This window comes from Leptodactylus fuscus, chromosome 11, assembly GCF_031893055.1.
Source record: "Leptodactylus fuscus isolate aLepFus1 chromosome 11, aLepFus1.hap2, whole genome shotgun sequence".
Taxonomy (NCBI): Eukaryota; Metazoa; Chordata; class Amphibia; order Anura; family Leptodactylidae; genus Leptodactylus; species Leptodactylus fuscus.
In genome coordinates, this window is record NC_134275.1 from 13270412 (window position 1) to 13286529 (window position 16118).

Consider the following 16118-nt stretch of genomic DNA (forward strand, 5'->3'; position numbering starts at 1 on the left):
AAGTACCAGGTGCATCCATTCTTTTCTTTGGAGCGTGCTGTTCGGATCGGCTGATCCGAACAGTACTCGCTCATCTCTAGTAGACTCGCATTCACGCTGTGCTTTTTTTTTTCTTTTAGGTGTCCTTTGTGGTTTAGTAGCTATAGCGGACACTGTGAAGCCCGAAGCGGCATTAGCAGTTTATACGTTACGTTCCATGGGGTTGGATGTCGTACTCATGACTGGAGACAACAGCAAAACTGCAAAAGCCATCGCCTCGCAGGTAACTTATATAACCTACTCTAAGGAGAGAACGCAGTGTACAATATAGTATCTCCAGATCCGGAAATAATAATGGGAGGAATTGTGCACCTTATATTTGGGAGTATTCTATTTCTTCTGGTAGCTACATTTGTGGCATTAACGTGAAATCTATGAATATATGTGTATGTCTATTTATTGCAGGTCACCGTACATATTATATACATATAGATTGTGATTATATGTGGTCATTTATTTTTTAAAGATTAATTTCAATTATTCATTAACCACTTTTTTTTTTTTCTTTCTTCTCCAGGTTGGTATAACCAAAGTGTTTGCTGAGGTTCTGCCATCCCATAAAGTCGCCAAGGTAAAGCAACTACAGGACCAAGGTACGCGAGTGGCAATGGTGGGAGACGGAATAAATGACTCTCCAGCTCTGGCAATGGCCAATGTCGGGATTGCCATAGGGACTGGCACAGACGTAGCCATTGAAGCCGCAGACGTGGTGCTGATACGGGTAAGGTTTAACACTTTCTGTTCGCTCAAAGCTACTAGTCACGGCTAGTCGGGAATTAAGATAAGATAATTGTTTAATAGTCTCACCATGGGGAAATTCAGTGTGTTACAGCAGCCTCGATAATACTGTAATATATTACAATAAAGAAAACATACAAGCTCAGAATAGCAGATAGTAAAGATACCAGGAGTCAGAGCAACTAAGAAGAGAAGACTCAGGATCATTTAGTTCTCTGTGCCGAGTGATCTCCGCTTAGCCTGATGTTGATTATACAGCCTGACCGTGGCTCCTTAACCCCAGTGCTATCACGGTCTCATACATGGGGTGGGAGTTGTTCTCCATGACCGTATACAGTGTATACTTAATAGAAGGTCATGGGCTTACTGTGCCATACCCAATATGTCAGCGGCTGTCCTAATGGTGACAAGGGGTTGTTTATTCCATATATTGCAAGGAGGGAAACAAACTAACATTTCATCCGCTGGGTCTCAGGCACAAGAACATTGAATGCAGTCTATGAGCACATACCGTGAGAACTTATGTAATCCATACGGACACATGACTAAATAAACATATAAAACTGTTTTTCTCACACAGAATAATCTCCTGGATGTTGTGGCCAGCATTGACTTATCCCGCAAGACTGTGAAGAGAATAAGAATCAATTTTGTGTTTGCCCTTATTTATAATCTCATTGGTATCCCTATAGCTGCAGGTATGTAATGGCTGCCTATAGATACTGAAGACCAGGACGGGTGGATAACAAATGTCATTAGCCTGGTTTGCTTAAAGCAAGTGAAAACTCAACTCGAAGTATTACTGAATTTACATATATCATATATCAGATGTGGAGGCCAATGTCCTGACAATAAATGGGCGTTCTGTGGTTTTTGGTGACCAGCAGAGTTTACAGGCAGTTTTGTGTCTGTATAGAGTCGCCTCTCTGCATTTTTATAATTCTGTATATAGCAATGTTACCTGAATCTGTATTGTTTCTGTAGTTAAAGGGATCCTATCATTAAAATCACATTTTTTCTCGATCACACGTAGGAATAGCCTTAAGAAAGGCTATTCTTCTCCTACCTTTAGATGTCTTCTCTGCGCCACCGTTCGGTAGAAATCCCGGTTGTCATCTGTATGCAACTGAGTTGTCTCGCAGCAGTGGGGGTGAGTCCTAGCGATCAAGCAGCACTGGGGGCGTCCCCAATGCTTCGAAAGAAATCTCCATCACCGCCTCCATCTTCTTGAGGAACGGAGTCTCTGCGCATCTTCTTCTGGAACTGGGTTTCAATCTTCTAGGCATGCCCGGGCCACAAGAAAAATGGTCACTTACACAGTAAGCTGTGTAAGTGGCCATTTTCTTGTGTCCGCTTACACAGTAAGCTGGTGTAAGCAGCCATTTTCTTGTGGCCGCGGGCATGCACAGTTGGCTCTGCCCGAGGCCTAGAAGTTTGAATCAAGTTCCGGAAGAAGACACAGGGAGATGGAGGCGTCGCTGGAGAGTTCTCTCGCAGCATTGAGACGCCCTCAGTGCTGTTTGAGCGCTAAGGACCGCCCCCAGTGCTGCAAGAGAACTCATTTGCATACAGAGGAGAACTGAGATTTCTACCAAACAGCGGTGCGGAGAAGACATCTAAAGGTAGGAGAAGAACAGCCTTTCTTAAGGCTATTCCTACGTGTGATCGAGAAAAAAAATTGATTTTAATGATAGGATCCCTTTAAGGATGAATGACAGTAAAGACATCAGGTAATAATATTAGTTATTAATTTTACATGTCTATAACTGTCCTTTCAGGTGTGTTCATGCCGGTCGGTTTGATCTTGCAGCCCTGGATGGGATCTGCAGCTATGGCCGCCTCCTCGGTCTCTGTTGTTTTCTCCTCTTTGCTGCTTAAGCTGTAAGTAGTGTTTTATCCGCGTGTTACTCTCAGTGACATGGTTTTCGCCATTATTTACCTTCCCATATGTTGACTATACCTGTTCCGTTGGGGGCTGCACGTTGGTTTCTTGTTTCATACCTTGAAGGTAATTCCTTTATTCTTTCTTTGTGCAGTTACCGCAAGCCAAGTGTGGAGAAACTGGAGTTGCAAGCACAAGGCCAGCTAAGACAGAAGTCTCCGTCAGAGATCAGCGTTCACATCGGCATCTCGGAAAACCGAAGAAGTTCTCCAAAGCTCAGCTTGTTGGACCGCTTTGTGAACTACAGCCGGGCTTCCCTTAACTCCTTCCTGTCTGATAAACATTCTCAGCAGAGCGTCCCACTAAACGATCCCGACAAACATACACTACTACTAGAAGACCCCAGAGGAGAAGAAGACACCTTCCTGTGATCAGACGCACCAAAATATTCTAGTTACACATGTACTGACTGTTCGTCCTGTCTGCCTAATACAGATACCTGCTAGAATATACCTAAGAGCCCGTGCGGATTGGCTTATTGGGCCAAGGACATTTGTCACAAAGGTGACAAGATACCAATGAGCCTTGTGTAGCTGACGTATGAATACAATGCAGGGACACCTTGTGGTTACAAGGTTCCTCAAGCCATTGACTTGCAAGCTTATGTGCCTTATTGCCTTGAGATTTTGTTTTCTCATAGATTGACCTGGACACTTGAGAATTATGTGACCCCATTCACACCCTCTGGTTTTTTTTAACGTGGTTGTTGGTGGACATTCCCTTATTAAATGGGGTCAAATTGATCCCAATTTTCTAACAAATCATTGCTTCACATTTATGCAGTGGGGCCATTGGGATGGTTTCTATCTACCAAACCTATGGAGACTTGCTTGCCCCCATCATAATATCCCTATAGGATTGTATTACCGCGCTATGGGACGGGATGTCACTGGTTAGTTCTTACTGCCACATACAATATAAGATCCCTAAAACAGCCCGAATCCTGTTTCTACCAAGACCCTGATCGGGTTCTAGAAACCACCAAAATCTTAGGGTCAAATAAAACGTTCACGTCAAGGAGGATTCTCTTAATTTATTGTAAGTGTTTATGAAGAGTCTATAGAGTCTAATATATTATGTGCTTCTATCACGTCACACGGGCAGCTCACCGCTATTTATACCTCATTGACAAGAAACCTCCCAGAACGTCCATCAAAGATCCCAGCATGTGTTTTACAAATGGCGGAAATCTTCCTATATTTCTTCTGTATGGCACAGGCCACAATACCAGAGTTATGTTAGGATAGCAGCACTCGGCTAAAGGCAGTAGATATAGGTATAGATATTCAGTCTCTTACATAGAAAATAAGAAATAGTTTAGTTGCAATGAAACCCAATGTTAGGGGGTAGGTGAGGAATTGTGGGGGGAGACAAGCGTATCGCATTTTGCATCTGTAACGTCAAGCTTTGATAACTTGTAACCATAATAAGATAGTTCAAGCTTCATACATGAGAGAGTCTGATAAGGCCTTGCTTACATCCGCGTTCGGTAATCCGTTCAAAAGAGTCTGGAAGGGGACACCCCACCCCACCCCCCCGAATAGCAAACACACTGGCAAGCAGTGTGCAGTGAAAGCACACGGACCCCATAGACTATAATAGGGTCCGTGTGCTTGCCGCCCAGATCTCTGCAGGGAACATGTGGACAGGAAAGGACGGATTACCAAACGCAGATGTGAACCTAAGTGTAACTGAAATCTTTCACTTTTCTGTAATGGTAAAGCAATGCGATTCCCCAATAACCAAAAACTGTCTCTTTCTGTGCATGGCCTTAGCCTTAAGGTACAATTTCTATTTTACATTTTCACATTTATAAAACACATTTCAGCCCAGGCCACAGGTTGCGAGACAACTGCATTATTTTTTTTGCAAATTCTGCTGCAAAGGCAACGGTGGCCTGAAAAGGAACGGGGAATGTAATAAATTTCGGGTAAGTTCACACAGAGTTTTTTAGACCGGAACCTGAAGCGGAGGCTGCCTCAGGTTCCGGTCCAAAATACGGGTAGCCGTGACTGAATCCGGGTGCACTGCACCAGCATCCAGGCGCGCACTCCCGCTTCTTTTTCCCGGGAGCCGGAACATACCGGCTCCCGGAAAAAACACCTGACCATCTCCCATTGATTTCAATGGGAGCCGTCTTTTTGGTCAGGATTTTGAGGTGAATACGGCCTTAAAATCCTGACCAAATAACCCCGTGTGAACTTAGCCATCTGCTAAATCCGCTTCCGGCCTTGGCACAAAATCTGCAACCAGAAATCGCTTTTGTGCAATGTGTGACCTCAGCCGACAGGGATGGATACGCAGGACTTGGAGCTTCTTATTTGGTGTATTATGTTCTTCATTTCAGTGAGCAGTAACTACATTTTCACATTACAATTCTGTCTGTTGGAATGATGTGGAATTATCGCAGTAACGTCTTTCTATTTGTAAAATATATTTATTGGATTTCTTTCCTTTTTCAGACAAATTGTATTTGCTATATTTCTTTTACATGATGTATATTTCTGCTATTGGATCTAAGAAATACAAAATATATTCACTTGTTTTACTCAGCTAAACTCTACTCGGATGTGGCTCTGTGTGGTCTCTAGTGACGTCTCTTACCCAGGTTTAACGAATGAGCTAAGGCTGGGTTCACACTAGCGCCCGGTCCACTTTAAAAATGCAAGCAGGAATTTCCTCTCTACATTTTTTGGGTAAAGACCCGACAGACTCCATTATCGTCTATGGGGTCCGCGGGTTTCCAAGGGATTAGGTTTCCGTTCGGGGATCCACCAAACAGAAAACTGAACGCAGGTGTGAACCTAGAATAAGAGGGTTTTTGGTTTGGTTTTGTCTCTCCAAACAGACTCCATATCTAAGGTAGGGGGGGGGGGGAGACATTTCCTTTAGTTGTAGATCATATTCCACAGCGTTTGGCAGACATGGACATTCACTATCCAATCTACATTCCCTATCAGGATGTCTTTGGAGTCTGGGAGGAAACACATCAGAACATAGACTGCCACAAATGTTGTCCTTGTACCTAACGAATCACTATAAGGCCGGGACCCCATGGACCGGAAACGCCACGGGAAAAATTGTAGCATTCTACAGTACAGGCAAAGTGGATGGGATTCATGCGAATCTCATGCCCACTGTGCGTTTAAAACCACAGCGCGGACACACTGCGATTTCCAAAACCAGTGCAGTTTTGGAAATCAGAGCATGTCTATTATATTTACGGAAACACCGGCGGCTTCCCCATAGATAAAATGGTAACAGAAAATTTGCGATGGAAAAGTCCGTAAACTTTCTGTTCAAAGCGCTGCGGGAAGAACCACAATGCGTTCTTGTCACTGGTTTTCCTGCAGCACTTTATAGCGGCAACTCATCCTGTGGGGCTTTAGCCTAAGACTCTGTTCACACTGCCGTATATATCAATACAGGAAAGTCAGTTTTGCTACATTGTTTAGCCATAATTTGAGCCACTTCTAGAAATTGCTCCTTAATGGTTGATAAATTAGATACATTTACAAGTCTGACACATCTAAGTGGCATCGTAAAATGTTACACCACTTTTTATGTCACTCGCTGACAAGAACCAGTTTGCGACTTTTTAAATAGTTGATAATTCGCAAATTCCTGTTTTTGCAGGTTTGATATATGCAGTGTATATCTGCATGTGTCCATAAGCCCTATAAACCTGATGGAGTGTCCTTAGCATTTGGCAGACGGGTTCACAGAAATGGCATTAATAGAATTTAATAGAACAATAAATCATAAAAAAAAAACTTTGAATTAAAACCAGTCAGCAGAAATTGTGTACGTTCACAAGGGGGTTTTTGGACCGGATTTTGACACGGAAGCCGCCTCAGAATCTGGCTCCAAAAAATGCCTCCCATTGACTTCAATGGGCCTAGTTGGGAGGGAGGGAGGCAGATAGAGCCTCTTCTATCTAGTCCCTGTCTGCATTGACTCTAATGTAAAAAAAAACAAAACGGGAGCTTTCTTCCATCGTGTTAGTTCCTTTTCTGACTGGAGAAAAAAAAATGTCCTCTCATTCTATAATTTGAGAGTAAGGGCTCATTCACATCTGCGCCCGGGACTCTGCTCTGCAGGTTTCCGTTTCCTGCACAAAACAGGGGCAGGAGACAGAAACCTGCCGACATCTTTCATTTGAATGGGTTTTAAAAGTCTCCGGCCGGTGAACATTTTATGCTCTCCGCTGCTAAACTATTTTTTTAAACTGGGCACAGAGTCGGACATGCAGTACTCTGTGTCAGATTTTTAAAAATCTGTTTCGCCGCGGAGAGCATAAAACGCTCACCAGCGCTCACGGCCAGACTCGGCATGACAGGTTTCCATCTTTTGCATGCAGAAGACGGAAACCTGATAATGGAGTCCAGGTGCTGGTGTGAACCCAGTGTAATGGATATTTATGAACGTATCCTTATAGCCAAAAACTGAATGTATCCTAAATTAGTACTTGGTTAGTCTGAAACTGCTCGCTACTTTCTAAAGCCGAGTTCACACTGAGTTTTTTTGGACTGGATTTTGACGCGGAGGCCGCAGCATTCCACTCCGGATTAGGCCCAATGAATGTCAGGAGGGAGATATAATCCCAATTGCTATTGAATTATCACATATTACATTTGGCTCCTTTACAGTGTCCTGTGCGCATCCCTCCAGCTGCTAATACAGCAAAAAGCGCTACTATCTAAGTGCTATATCCAATGCATCAATTAGCAACAGTATATCTGTTTTGCACTAGTCACTATTGCTTGCCAAATGTCACATATATACTAAAGTTGGCCTCCTATATTATCGTCACATGTATTGGTAAGTATTAAGCGTCATTCATAGTCGTTTTTTTTTTTCTTGTTTTATATGTTCTATTTATATAGATGAATGTTTAATAAAAATATATATATATTTATTTTTTTTGAATGAATACAAAATTATAATATCTAAGATGACAGAAACATCGACTGTAAGAGTAACCAACACAGATTGGGCCCCTCTGTTTCCATTTTCATTGATACAGAGCCTGCACTGCTGGTCTAACAGTGTGACGGAGACTCTGTGTGTGTCTGTCTGTCCATCCGTCCGTGTGTGTGTGTCCTAACATGCTACACTTCCCACATTATATGTATGTGCTCCTAACTGTCTAACCTCTCCCCACAAAATGGATACATGTTCTTCCTGCCTGGTCTATGAAGCTATGATGACTTACATCTGAGTCAGCAGTGACCCCAGGCCTATCGTCCCTTATGATTGGCTGAGGGATGCCTGCGAGGCATTATGGGGAACCCCATGCGAATCCAGATGTCATCTCTACTCAGCATCAATTTTGCCCAGAGTTTGACTGGCCTATTACACGATCTAGACCAGGGGTAGGGAACGTGCGGCTCTCCAGCTGTTGCAAAACTACATTTCCCAGCATGCATACTCGCTCTGCTGTTCTTGGAACTCCCATGGAAGTGAATGGAGCATGCTGGGAGTTGTAGTTTCACAGCAGCTGGAGAGTCGAAGGTTTTCTACCATAGATCTAGAGGATTCTTTAATGACCCAGACTCTGAACAAATTGTATTCATAAGATATATGAATGGCCGGTAACTGAACAAATTAGTCTTTGCTTACAAAGGAACTGTGATGTCAAGTCTCTCATACAAGATAACCAAGCAGAGCTTAAAAGAACTCCATAGACTTAGATTTGCATCAATTTTCATTTATAGTTAGATTTTTACCTGCAGATTTTAAAGTCAAAAGTAGGAATGGATTAAAAAAAATAAAAAATCCATCATCTATATCTCTCTCTCTATATCTATATATCTCCCCCATTATCAGTATGACCCACGCCTGGTTTTGTCAATCTGTGACTAGATCCATAAGGTTTCCATTTAGACAAGAACATCATTGCATGCTGCACTATTCTTGCTATCAAAAGTTACAGAACTGTAGACAGATTGGAAGCTGGAACCTAGATTGGTCTGAGAAGTTAGATGTAGACTCACAAATGACTATTAATGCTTTATTTTTTAAAATTTACATAAAAAGGGAAAGGAATACAGAAAACAGAACGTGGAACATTCAGAGATACAACTAGAAGTAACCAAGAACATTCTCTGACGACAATACATTAAATCATTTACGATAGAGATTTCTGTTCAGACTATTTACAGACAAACACATATTGGTCGTAACATTTAACAGGACTGAAGTGAAAAGCTATTGCTTGCTGCAGGGATCACGGTCAGTGGCAGTCGGCAATAAGACGTCACAATCTTTGGGCGATTCCCATTGAAAGACCTAGAAACACCTGGAATTACTTGTATAACTCTTGGGTGGCCATAAATATCCCTATGAGACTTAGATATATCCATATATTATGAAAGAGGCATATACAAAGAGATTTACATATGGTAGATGAAGACGCTGGTACATCAGGCCTCACACATCCCTCCACTAGTACATCCTCCCCTATGAGAAAGGTGGGAAGGTGAGCCTGGGATCCCAACCCTGGAAGTTACTGACCCCTAAACTAGGCTGTACAGTGTCTGGCTTAGTGCTAAAAACAGACCGTTTGTGTGAAAGCAGCCCTAGTCTGATATTTTATATGGTTACATGAACAGCGCAGACTCTTGCTCTAGAATTCCAGTATATGGCGCAGAGAAATGTTATTCTGCCCCTTTTTAGCTACAACATATTGCAAACAATCAGAATTTTTCTGGATTACTGGAGCAGAAGTGGTAGCTGTGAGCCATCTGAGACACTTTCTAGATTCTCTACCATCTCTATAACACACTGAATTTGGTCGTCCTGTAGGACGTGTCCAGCATTGGACCTGAATTTCTTCACTAGAGATTTTCGGCTCAGAGGTTTCCTCCAGTGCCCATAAAAAGTGCTAGAATTGCCAACGATTATGTCTCCATTTTTCATGAGCAGGGACACTTCTCCATACATCTTGTCAAAGTTGGCTTCATTGTCTTGTGGATGCTCCACCACCACTTTGTTCAAGAGTATATGGATAGCCTTACGGAACATTTTGTTCTCGTGGAAAGACCTGAAATTAACTTCCCCATCCAGTAGAGCGGTGCAGGCAATGAATTGCAAGGAGTGACGGGCCTCATGTTCTGAATATGGGTAGGGCATGTCAATATACTTAAAATCTGGAATTCTAAGAACAATGGTCCGAATGATGGATGGGTTGAATGTTCCATACTGCTCTGCAAACCTGTTTCTCACTGAGAACGCAGCATCAGCTATCCAATGCATTCCTAAATGTGCTGGGAAAGACTTGAAAGCAACATCTTGCTTCTCAAGAAGAAACGCATAATGCTTTCCTGGCGAGTCGACGGCCTTAGTCTGGTAGTCACCATAGAAAGCACTAAAACCAGAACAACTGGGCACATCATCAAGTATATGGGAGTTTGCCTCCATACCATTAGCAGCCAGAATGGCGGCTTCAAGGCCTAACCTAGTGGCATTACCAATATGTAATGGCTTAGCAAGAGTGGCAGCGTTGGCCATTGGAGCGCCAGCAAGTGAGGCCGCAATGGCCAAGGCGTGGGTACATTCATCTTTGTCTAATGAGAGAAGCTTGGCTGAAGCTGCTGCACTTCCCATGGTGCCAACTACAGAAGGTGGATGGAACCTGTTAAGAAAACATTATTCCATGAATTAGTTCCAATATATTCTATGACATACACAATGATGGCGCGCTACAAGGAGCTCACTACTCACTTTTTAGGAATATTCTTTGCTTCACTAGAGAAACTCATCAGTCTTCCTTGTATTTCAACCCCCACATTGAACGCGGTCAGGAGATCTTCACCACTGACTCTTTTATCAGGTGAGATCATCTGAGCCAATGAAAGGATGGCAGGAAGCACGGCACCCGATGGGTGAGTGGCAGGGTGCCAGGTGTCATCAAAGTCCATGGAGTGTACCTGCCGGAATAGGGAGTGGAACTATACAACCCAAATGGTGACCAGTCCAGATGGATTATGTGTTTATTGCTAATATTATTAAGCCCTTTATTCTTATATACTTACAGCGACTCCATTGACATAGGCTGCCAGGGTCGGGGAGAGCTTCAAGCCTTTATGGCCGTAGACTGAACACAAGTGAGAATTGCCACGAGCGGAGGAATGGAGGTCCTAGAACAATGAATAGTATAAACTGGAATATAACCAATGCAATATCTATGGGATCGAAATCCAACTGTCCAAGGGTAGAATTAGTCCATAATAGTCTAAGGAACAGAAATGGATATACTGTCTATAAGTCATGTGGTTCCATTTAGAGAATTACACAAAGTTGTCGCTAGAGAAGAGACTACGGCATTGTAACGTGGGCTCAAATAATAGAAATATATAAAAATTGAAAAACTAGAATGTTCTGTATCCCTTGTCCAGTATGAGCTCCGTATAATGTTACCTACACTACTATAAGTATCTATACAGTCCCAATCCACATGGTCATTACCGTACCTGGCAGTATTTCAGCACAATCTTAAAGACATGTGTTGTGCTGCCGATAAGCCCCACGCCAATGTTGTCCAGTATCATGCGCTTACTTCTGTGGCGGACGATATCAGACAGATGCTCCGGGCAGGTCCCATCAATAAACGATGCAAAACTGTAGGTGACCGGGTTTTCTATCTGGTTTCCAACCACTGTAAAGAAACGTAGAAGGATATAGATCACTAACTCTATAAAGGACTCATAGAAGGGAACCAGAAATATTGTCGCCTTCACCATTTATCTGCGTGATCTTTACACAAATAGACTGAAAGCCTGAATAAGACACAGACGGGTCATCTCCTACTAAGCTGTTCTATCTTTGGTTGGTTTCTAGCTGGGGGGTCGGCGTAACACAGTTTTGTCTGCTGTCGTACCAGTCAGAGAAATAGCTTTGGGGATATGTTGCAGATTTACCTTTTACCGCAGACTTGTGAATGCATCGTGACAGCGCAGGAAATCTCCTGGAGTTCTAGAAATAAAAGAAACTTTGTAATCAGAATCTGTGCAATACCTTGCACCAATACTATAGTGAGAAGAGGCAGAAGCAGTGTACAGCTCCTCCAGTGTACAGTGACCACCGCAACGCAGCGCCCGCAGGAGGAGCGACCTAGTGGTCCAGCAAGACCCTTACCACCAGACCAAGCCCCCAGGCTCTGGGCCACACCACCCCACAATAGACACCATGCAGCAACGCTCCATGTGAACAGATTCCAAACAATCCACCTTACCATACTGCTTCAGTCAGAGGAGTCAGCGCTTGTAGGTGGGGCCCTTTTGCAGTCTCCTGCTAAATAAAAACACCTGGGCCAAAAGGGAGGAGCGCTGGTAACAAGTGAGAGGACAGATTTACTATAGTATATGTATGGAGAAGAGTATAAAAGACAGGGGCAACGCGGTGGCTCAGTGGTTAGCAATGCAGCCCTGCGGCGCTGGAGTCCTGAGCTCAAATCCCGCCAGAGACAACATCTGCAAGGAGTTTGCATGTTCTCTCCGTGTTTGTATGGATTTCCTCCCATTCACCAAAGACATACCAATAGGAAAAAAAAACGTACATTGTGATCCCTATATCATGTATCCCCATATGGGGCTCACCATCTACATAGAAAAAAACCCAAAAAACACAGACCGCACATCCCAATCTTATACATTGAGCTAATGCGTCTCAGCATAATCTACAAACATGAGCATGAGGTTCTTAGTATACGTATAGATAAAGGCGTATGAGCCCACTCACTAATAAATATAATATAATATCATCATCATCTAATGAGAAGCTGCAGCGTATAATAATCCACTGGTGTCATTTTAATTAAACTATAAAAATTAATTATTGGCTGATAAATATAAATATATAAATACTAAGATAATCTAATAACTCTGAATACAGACATTGACGTATTTATCAATCTAGTCATCAATATATAGAAAAGTAAGATGATTATTTGGTTGTCTTTAAGGCGCTTACTTACACGGACAAATGTGAGAAGCACCTACAGTAGGGTACCAAGTGTTTTCTGATCTGAGATTTCGGGTGATTTCGGGTGTTGTATGCCTCCAGCTGCCCCCTTCCGTTCTGCTGCTATTAGTATAACCTAGGGGTCTCCTCAGACCCCAGAGTCTAATAATTGGAGGCCCAGGGAAGGTGAATAAAACTAACAAACACGAATACCCTCCTGGCCTCACCTTTCCTGGGCATCCTAGCTCATCTTTAGCATCTTCGGCCATCTTCCCGTTAACCCTGCTAAGGCCTGTGATTGGTTCTCAGTGGTCACGTGAGGGCGCACTGACTTCATTACACTGCTGCGCCCCATGTGACTGCTGAGATCTAATCACAGGCCTCAGTCACATGACGGAAGACGCCAGAGAGGACGCTGAGCCCAGGAGAGGTGAGTATAACTAGTTATTAATGTAAGCCCCCTCTCCTGGGCTAGCATTGATTGAGAAGAGGCCCATTTTCATTTACAATATGGAGCAGCTTTCCCTGACCGCTTACATAGTGATCCAGGTCCCTGGCCATCTCCAGCTGGTCGCAGGCCCCATACCCTGCCGGGCCTGGTCATGGTCACACTCCCTGCGACCACCATAGTTACACCACTTGGTAGCGTTACCAGAAGAGCTTACACTTATAAAACATGTCATATATTATTGTGGGAATTTTCACAGAAATTAATGTACCTGACATAACGTGATGATACGCCAGGTCGTAGGAAAGGCCCTGAAGCCTCCATTTTGTCTTCCTATCTATCTATTTTCCAATTATCTTCCCCATCATAAACATAATGGTGGACTTGGCCAAGCATGCGTATTTTCTCAATAGGCAGAGGGAATAAGTCTCTGTCAGAAAATGGTCGGACATACTAAATGTCAACTCTTCATTCCCCCATTTGCTTCTGGGAACAGTCAGGACACCCCTTTATATATGAGATGGTCAGTCAGTCCTGCTAAAATGGTTGGATAGGACTGACATTAATCTAATGGGTACGAGCACCTAAATGTCTAACAACATTTTTAGTCGCCCTTGAAGCGATTAGGGAAAAGGGCAAAGACTATTTGTCAGTTGCATCCTGGGCCTAGTTAATAGAAGTTTTGCAGACTCCTGTATAGTTGAACTTTTCACCTCACTCCCTCACTCCCTCCCCCGTTCAGGAACTTTCCAGGGGAGGGAGGGGGGAGCAGAGTATGTTAATGAGAAGGGGAGTCTCCGGTATATTACAGGGGTACGTGTGCGGAGACTCACCTTCTGCCATTTGTCCTTGATGGTGAGAGGAACCCCCGCCCACCCTACCCTTGCGGTGGTTTTTTGTTGTCTGGTTTCTGGCTGGTTTTTTCTTTGTTTTTCAGTTGTCACAGCGGCGGATGTTCCATGCCCCTTGGCGATAAAAAGATTGGCCTACATGTCCGCTGTACCACAGCGGTAACATTCGGGAGGAAGATTGGAAGAAGGAAAGGCGGGGCATGGAGGTTTTTTCCGGGTTTAGTTTTGTTTACTTTCATAAAGTATTTGTTTATGGTTGAATTTTTTCAAATGTTTACAATATGTTAATATAGAATAAAATCGCTGTGGCCAACCCACCTTTTACCAAAATTTAGGCGTTTGTGGTTTGTTGTATAAAGTCAGCAATAAGGTCATGGTTAATCGACGGTATGTACAAATAGTCTGATCATTTTCTGTGCACATTTGTGTCATGTTCTCTTCATTGCACACAATTCAGGGAGAAGCCGAGCACAGCTGACATTTTTCACCTTCCAACAATGTATAACCTTTCCACTGTTGGTCACTAGAGGGAGGCGCATCATCATACATACAGCCCATACACGGCATCATACAGCCCATACACGGCATCATACAGCCCATACACGGCATCATACAGCCCATACACGGCATCATACGGCCCATACACGGCATCATACGGCCCATACACGGCATCATACGGCCCATACACGGCATCATACGGCCCATACACGGCCCATACACGGCATCATACAGCCCATACACGGCTCATATACAGCATCATACAGCCCATACATCCCATACACGGCATCATGCAGCCCATACACGGTTCATACACGGCATCATACAGCCCATACACAGTCCATATACGGCATCATACAGCCCATACACGGCATCATACAGCCCATACACGGCATCATACAGCCCATACACAGTCCATATATGGCATCATACAACCCATACACCGCATCATACAGCCCATACACGGCATCATACAGCCCATACATCCCATACACGGCATCATGCAGCCCATACACGGCCCATACACAGCATCATACAGCCCATACACGGCCCATACACGGCATCATGCAGCCCATACACGGCATCATACAGCCCATACACGGTTCATACACGGCATCATACAGCCCATACACAGTCCATATACGGCATCATACAGCCCATACACGGCATCATACAGCCCATACACAGTCCATATACGGCATCATACAGCCCATACACAGCATCATACAACCCATACACGGCCCATACACCGCATCATACAGCCCATACACGGACCATACAGCCCATACACGGCATCATACAGCCCATAAAGGTTTTAGCGAAAGTATTGGCTACAAGATACAAGAACAGTAATATCAATATTAGTGCAAGCAGACCCAAAGAACAAAAAAGTCGTACATTAGTGTGAACCTAGCTTAAGCCCTTTTTGTGATTTCTATCGCGGTTTTTTATTGTGCATGTTTTATTTTTATGTATGTTTTGTGTGTATCTGTATATTGATTGTTATTGTCTTTGTAGATTTGCGTATATGAGAAGTTCCATTGGTTACCTGCTTTCCTGGTCCGCTGGTTGTCGGTGCCGATTCCGCTGCCTTGGTGTTTTGGATCTTTGTTGGTGTCGTCTCTGCTGAGTTCTATTATTTTTGAATATAAACAGAATTGGAGCACATCCGGGATAGGAGCATATTGAAATGCATTGGATATTTTACTACTTACCTGTTGTCCTGGTCCGATGGCTGTCGGCGTTGATTTTGTGACTACTGAAGCTTGGACTTTATTGGCGCCATTCCTGCTGGGTTTTAAATTGAGTACAATAAAGAATTAGATTTGTATATTAAACGTGGACATTTATGTATAACTGTATTTGTGGTATTTATTTAGTTATTAGTTTTTTATGTGTTGTTATTTATGAATTATTATTTATCATTATTTATTTATTATTTTTTATTTATTTTTATTTATTTTTTCATTTTTTATTATTATTATTTATTTATATATTCATTATTGTTTTTTATTTATTTTTTATTTTATTTTTTATTTATTAGCACTTCCTAGCACCTCTATTCACTTATTCACTTTATTATTATCATTATTTTATATATATATTAAATAGCACTTTATATTATTGTTTCAACACATTA

The 16118-nt window shown here is 42.9% G+C and overlaps 2 protein-coding genes across 2 annotated transcripts in view; one reads left to right on the plus strand and one right to left on the minus strand.

The window, feature by feature from the left end:
- Nucleotides 1-5172, plus strand: part of ATP7A (ATPase copper transporting alpha) — a 39725-nt gene extending 34553 nt beyond the window's left edge. The window contains exons 19-23 of the mRNA XM_075259525.1: nt 120-262; nt 557-760; nt 1358-1475; nt 2556-2658; nt 2814-5172. Coding sequence (XP_075115626.1) covers nt 120-262; nt 557-760; nt 1358-1475; nt 2556-2658; nt 2814-3090 — 845 coding nt within the window. The 3' untranslated portion in view covers nt 3091-5172. The remainder of the gene's footprint in view (nt 1-119; nt 263-556; nt 761-1357; nt 1476-2555; nt 2659-2813) is intronic.
- A 4261-nt stretch (nt 5173-9433) lies between these two features.
- LOC142184763 (cis-aconitate decarboxylase-like) lies at nt 9434-12951 on the minus strand. The gene is made up of 6 exons (XM_075259826.1): nt 12910-12951; nt 11641-11695; nt 11194-11378; nt 10756-10860; nt 10445-10650; nt 9434-10355 (listed from the first exon to the last, which is right to left on the minus strand). Exons 1-6 carry the CDS (start codon nt 12949-12951, stop codon nt 9434-9436), a joined length of 1515 nt encoding a protein of 504 aa, XP_075115927.1.
- Nucleotides 12952-16118: the final 3167 nt, after the last annotated feature.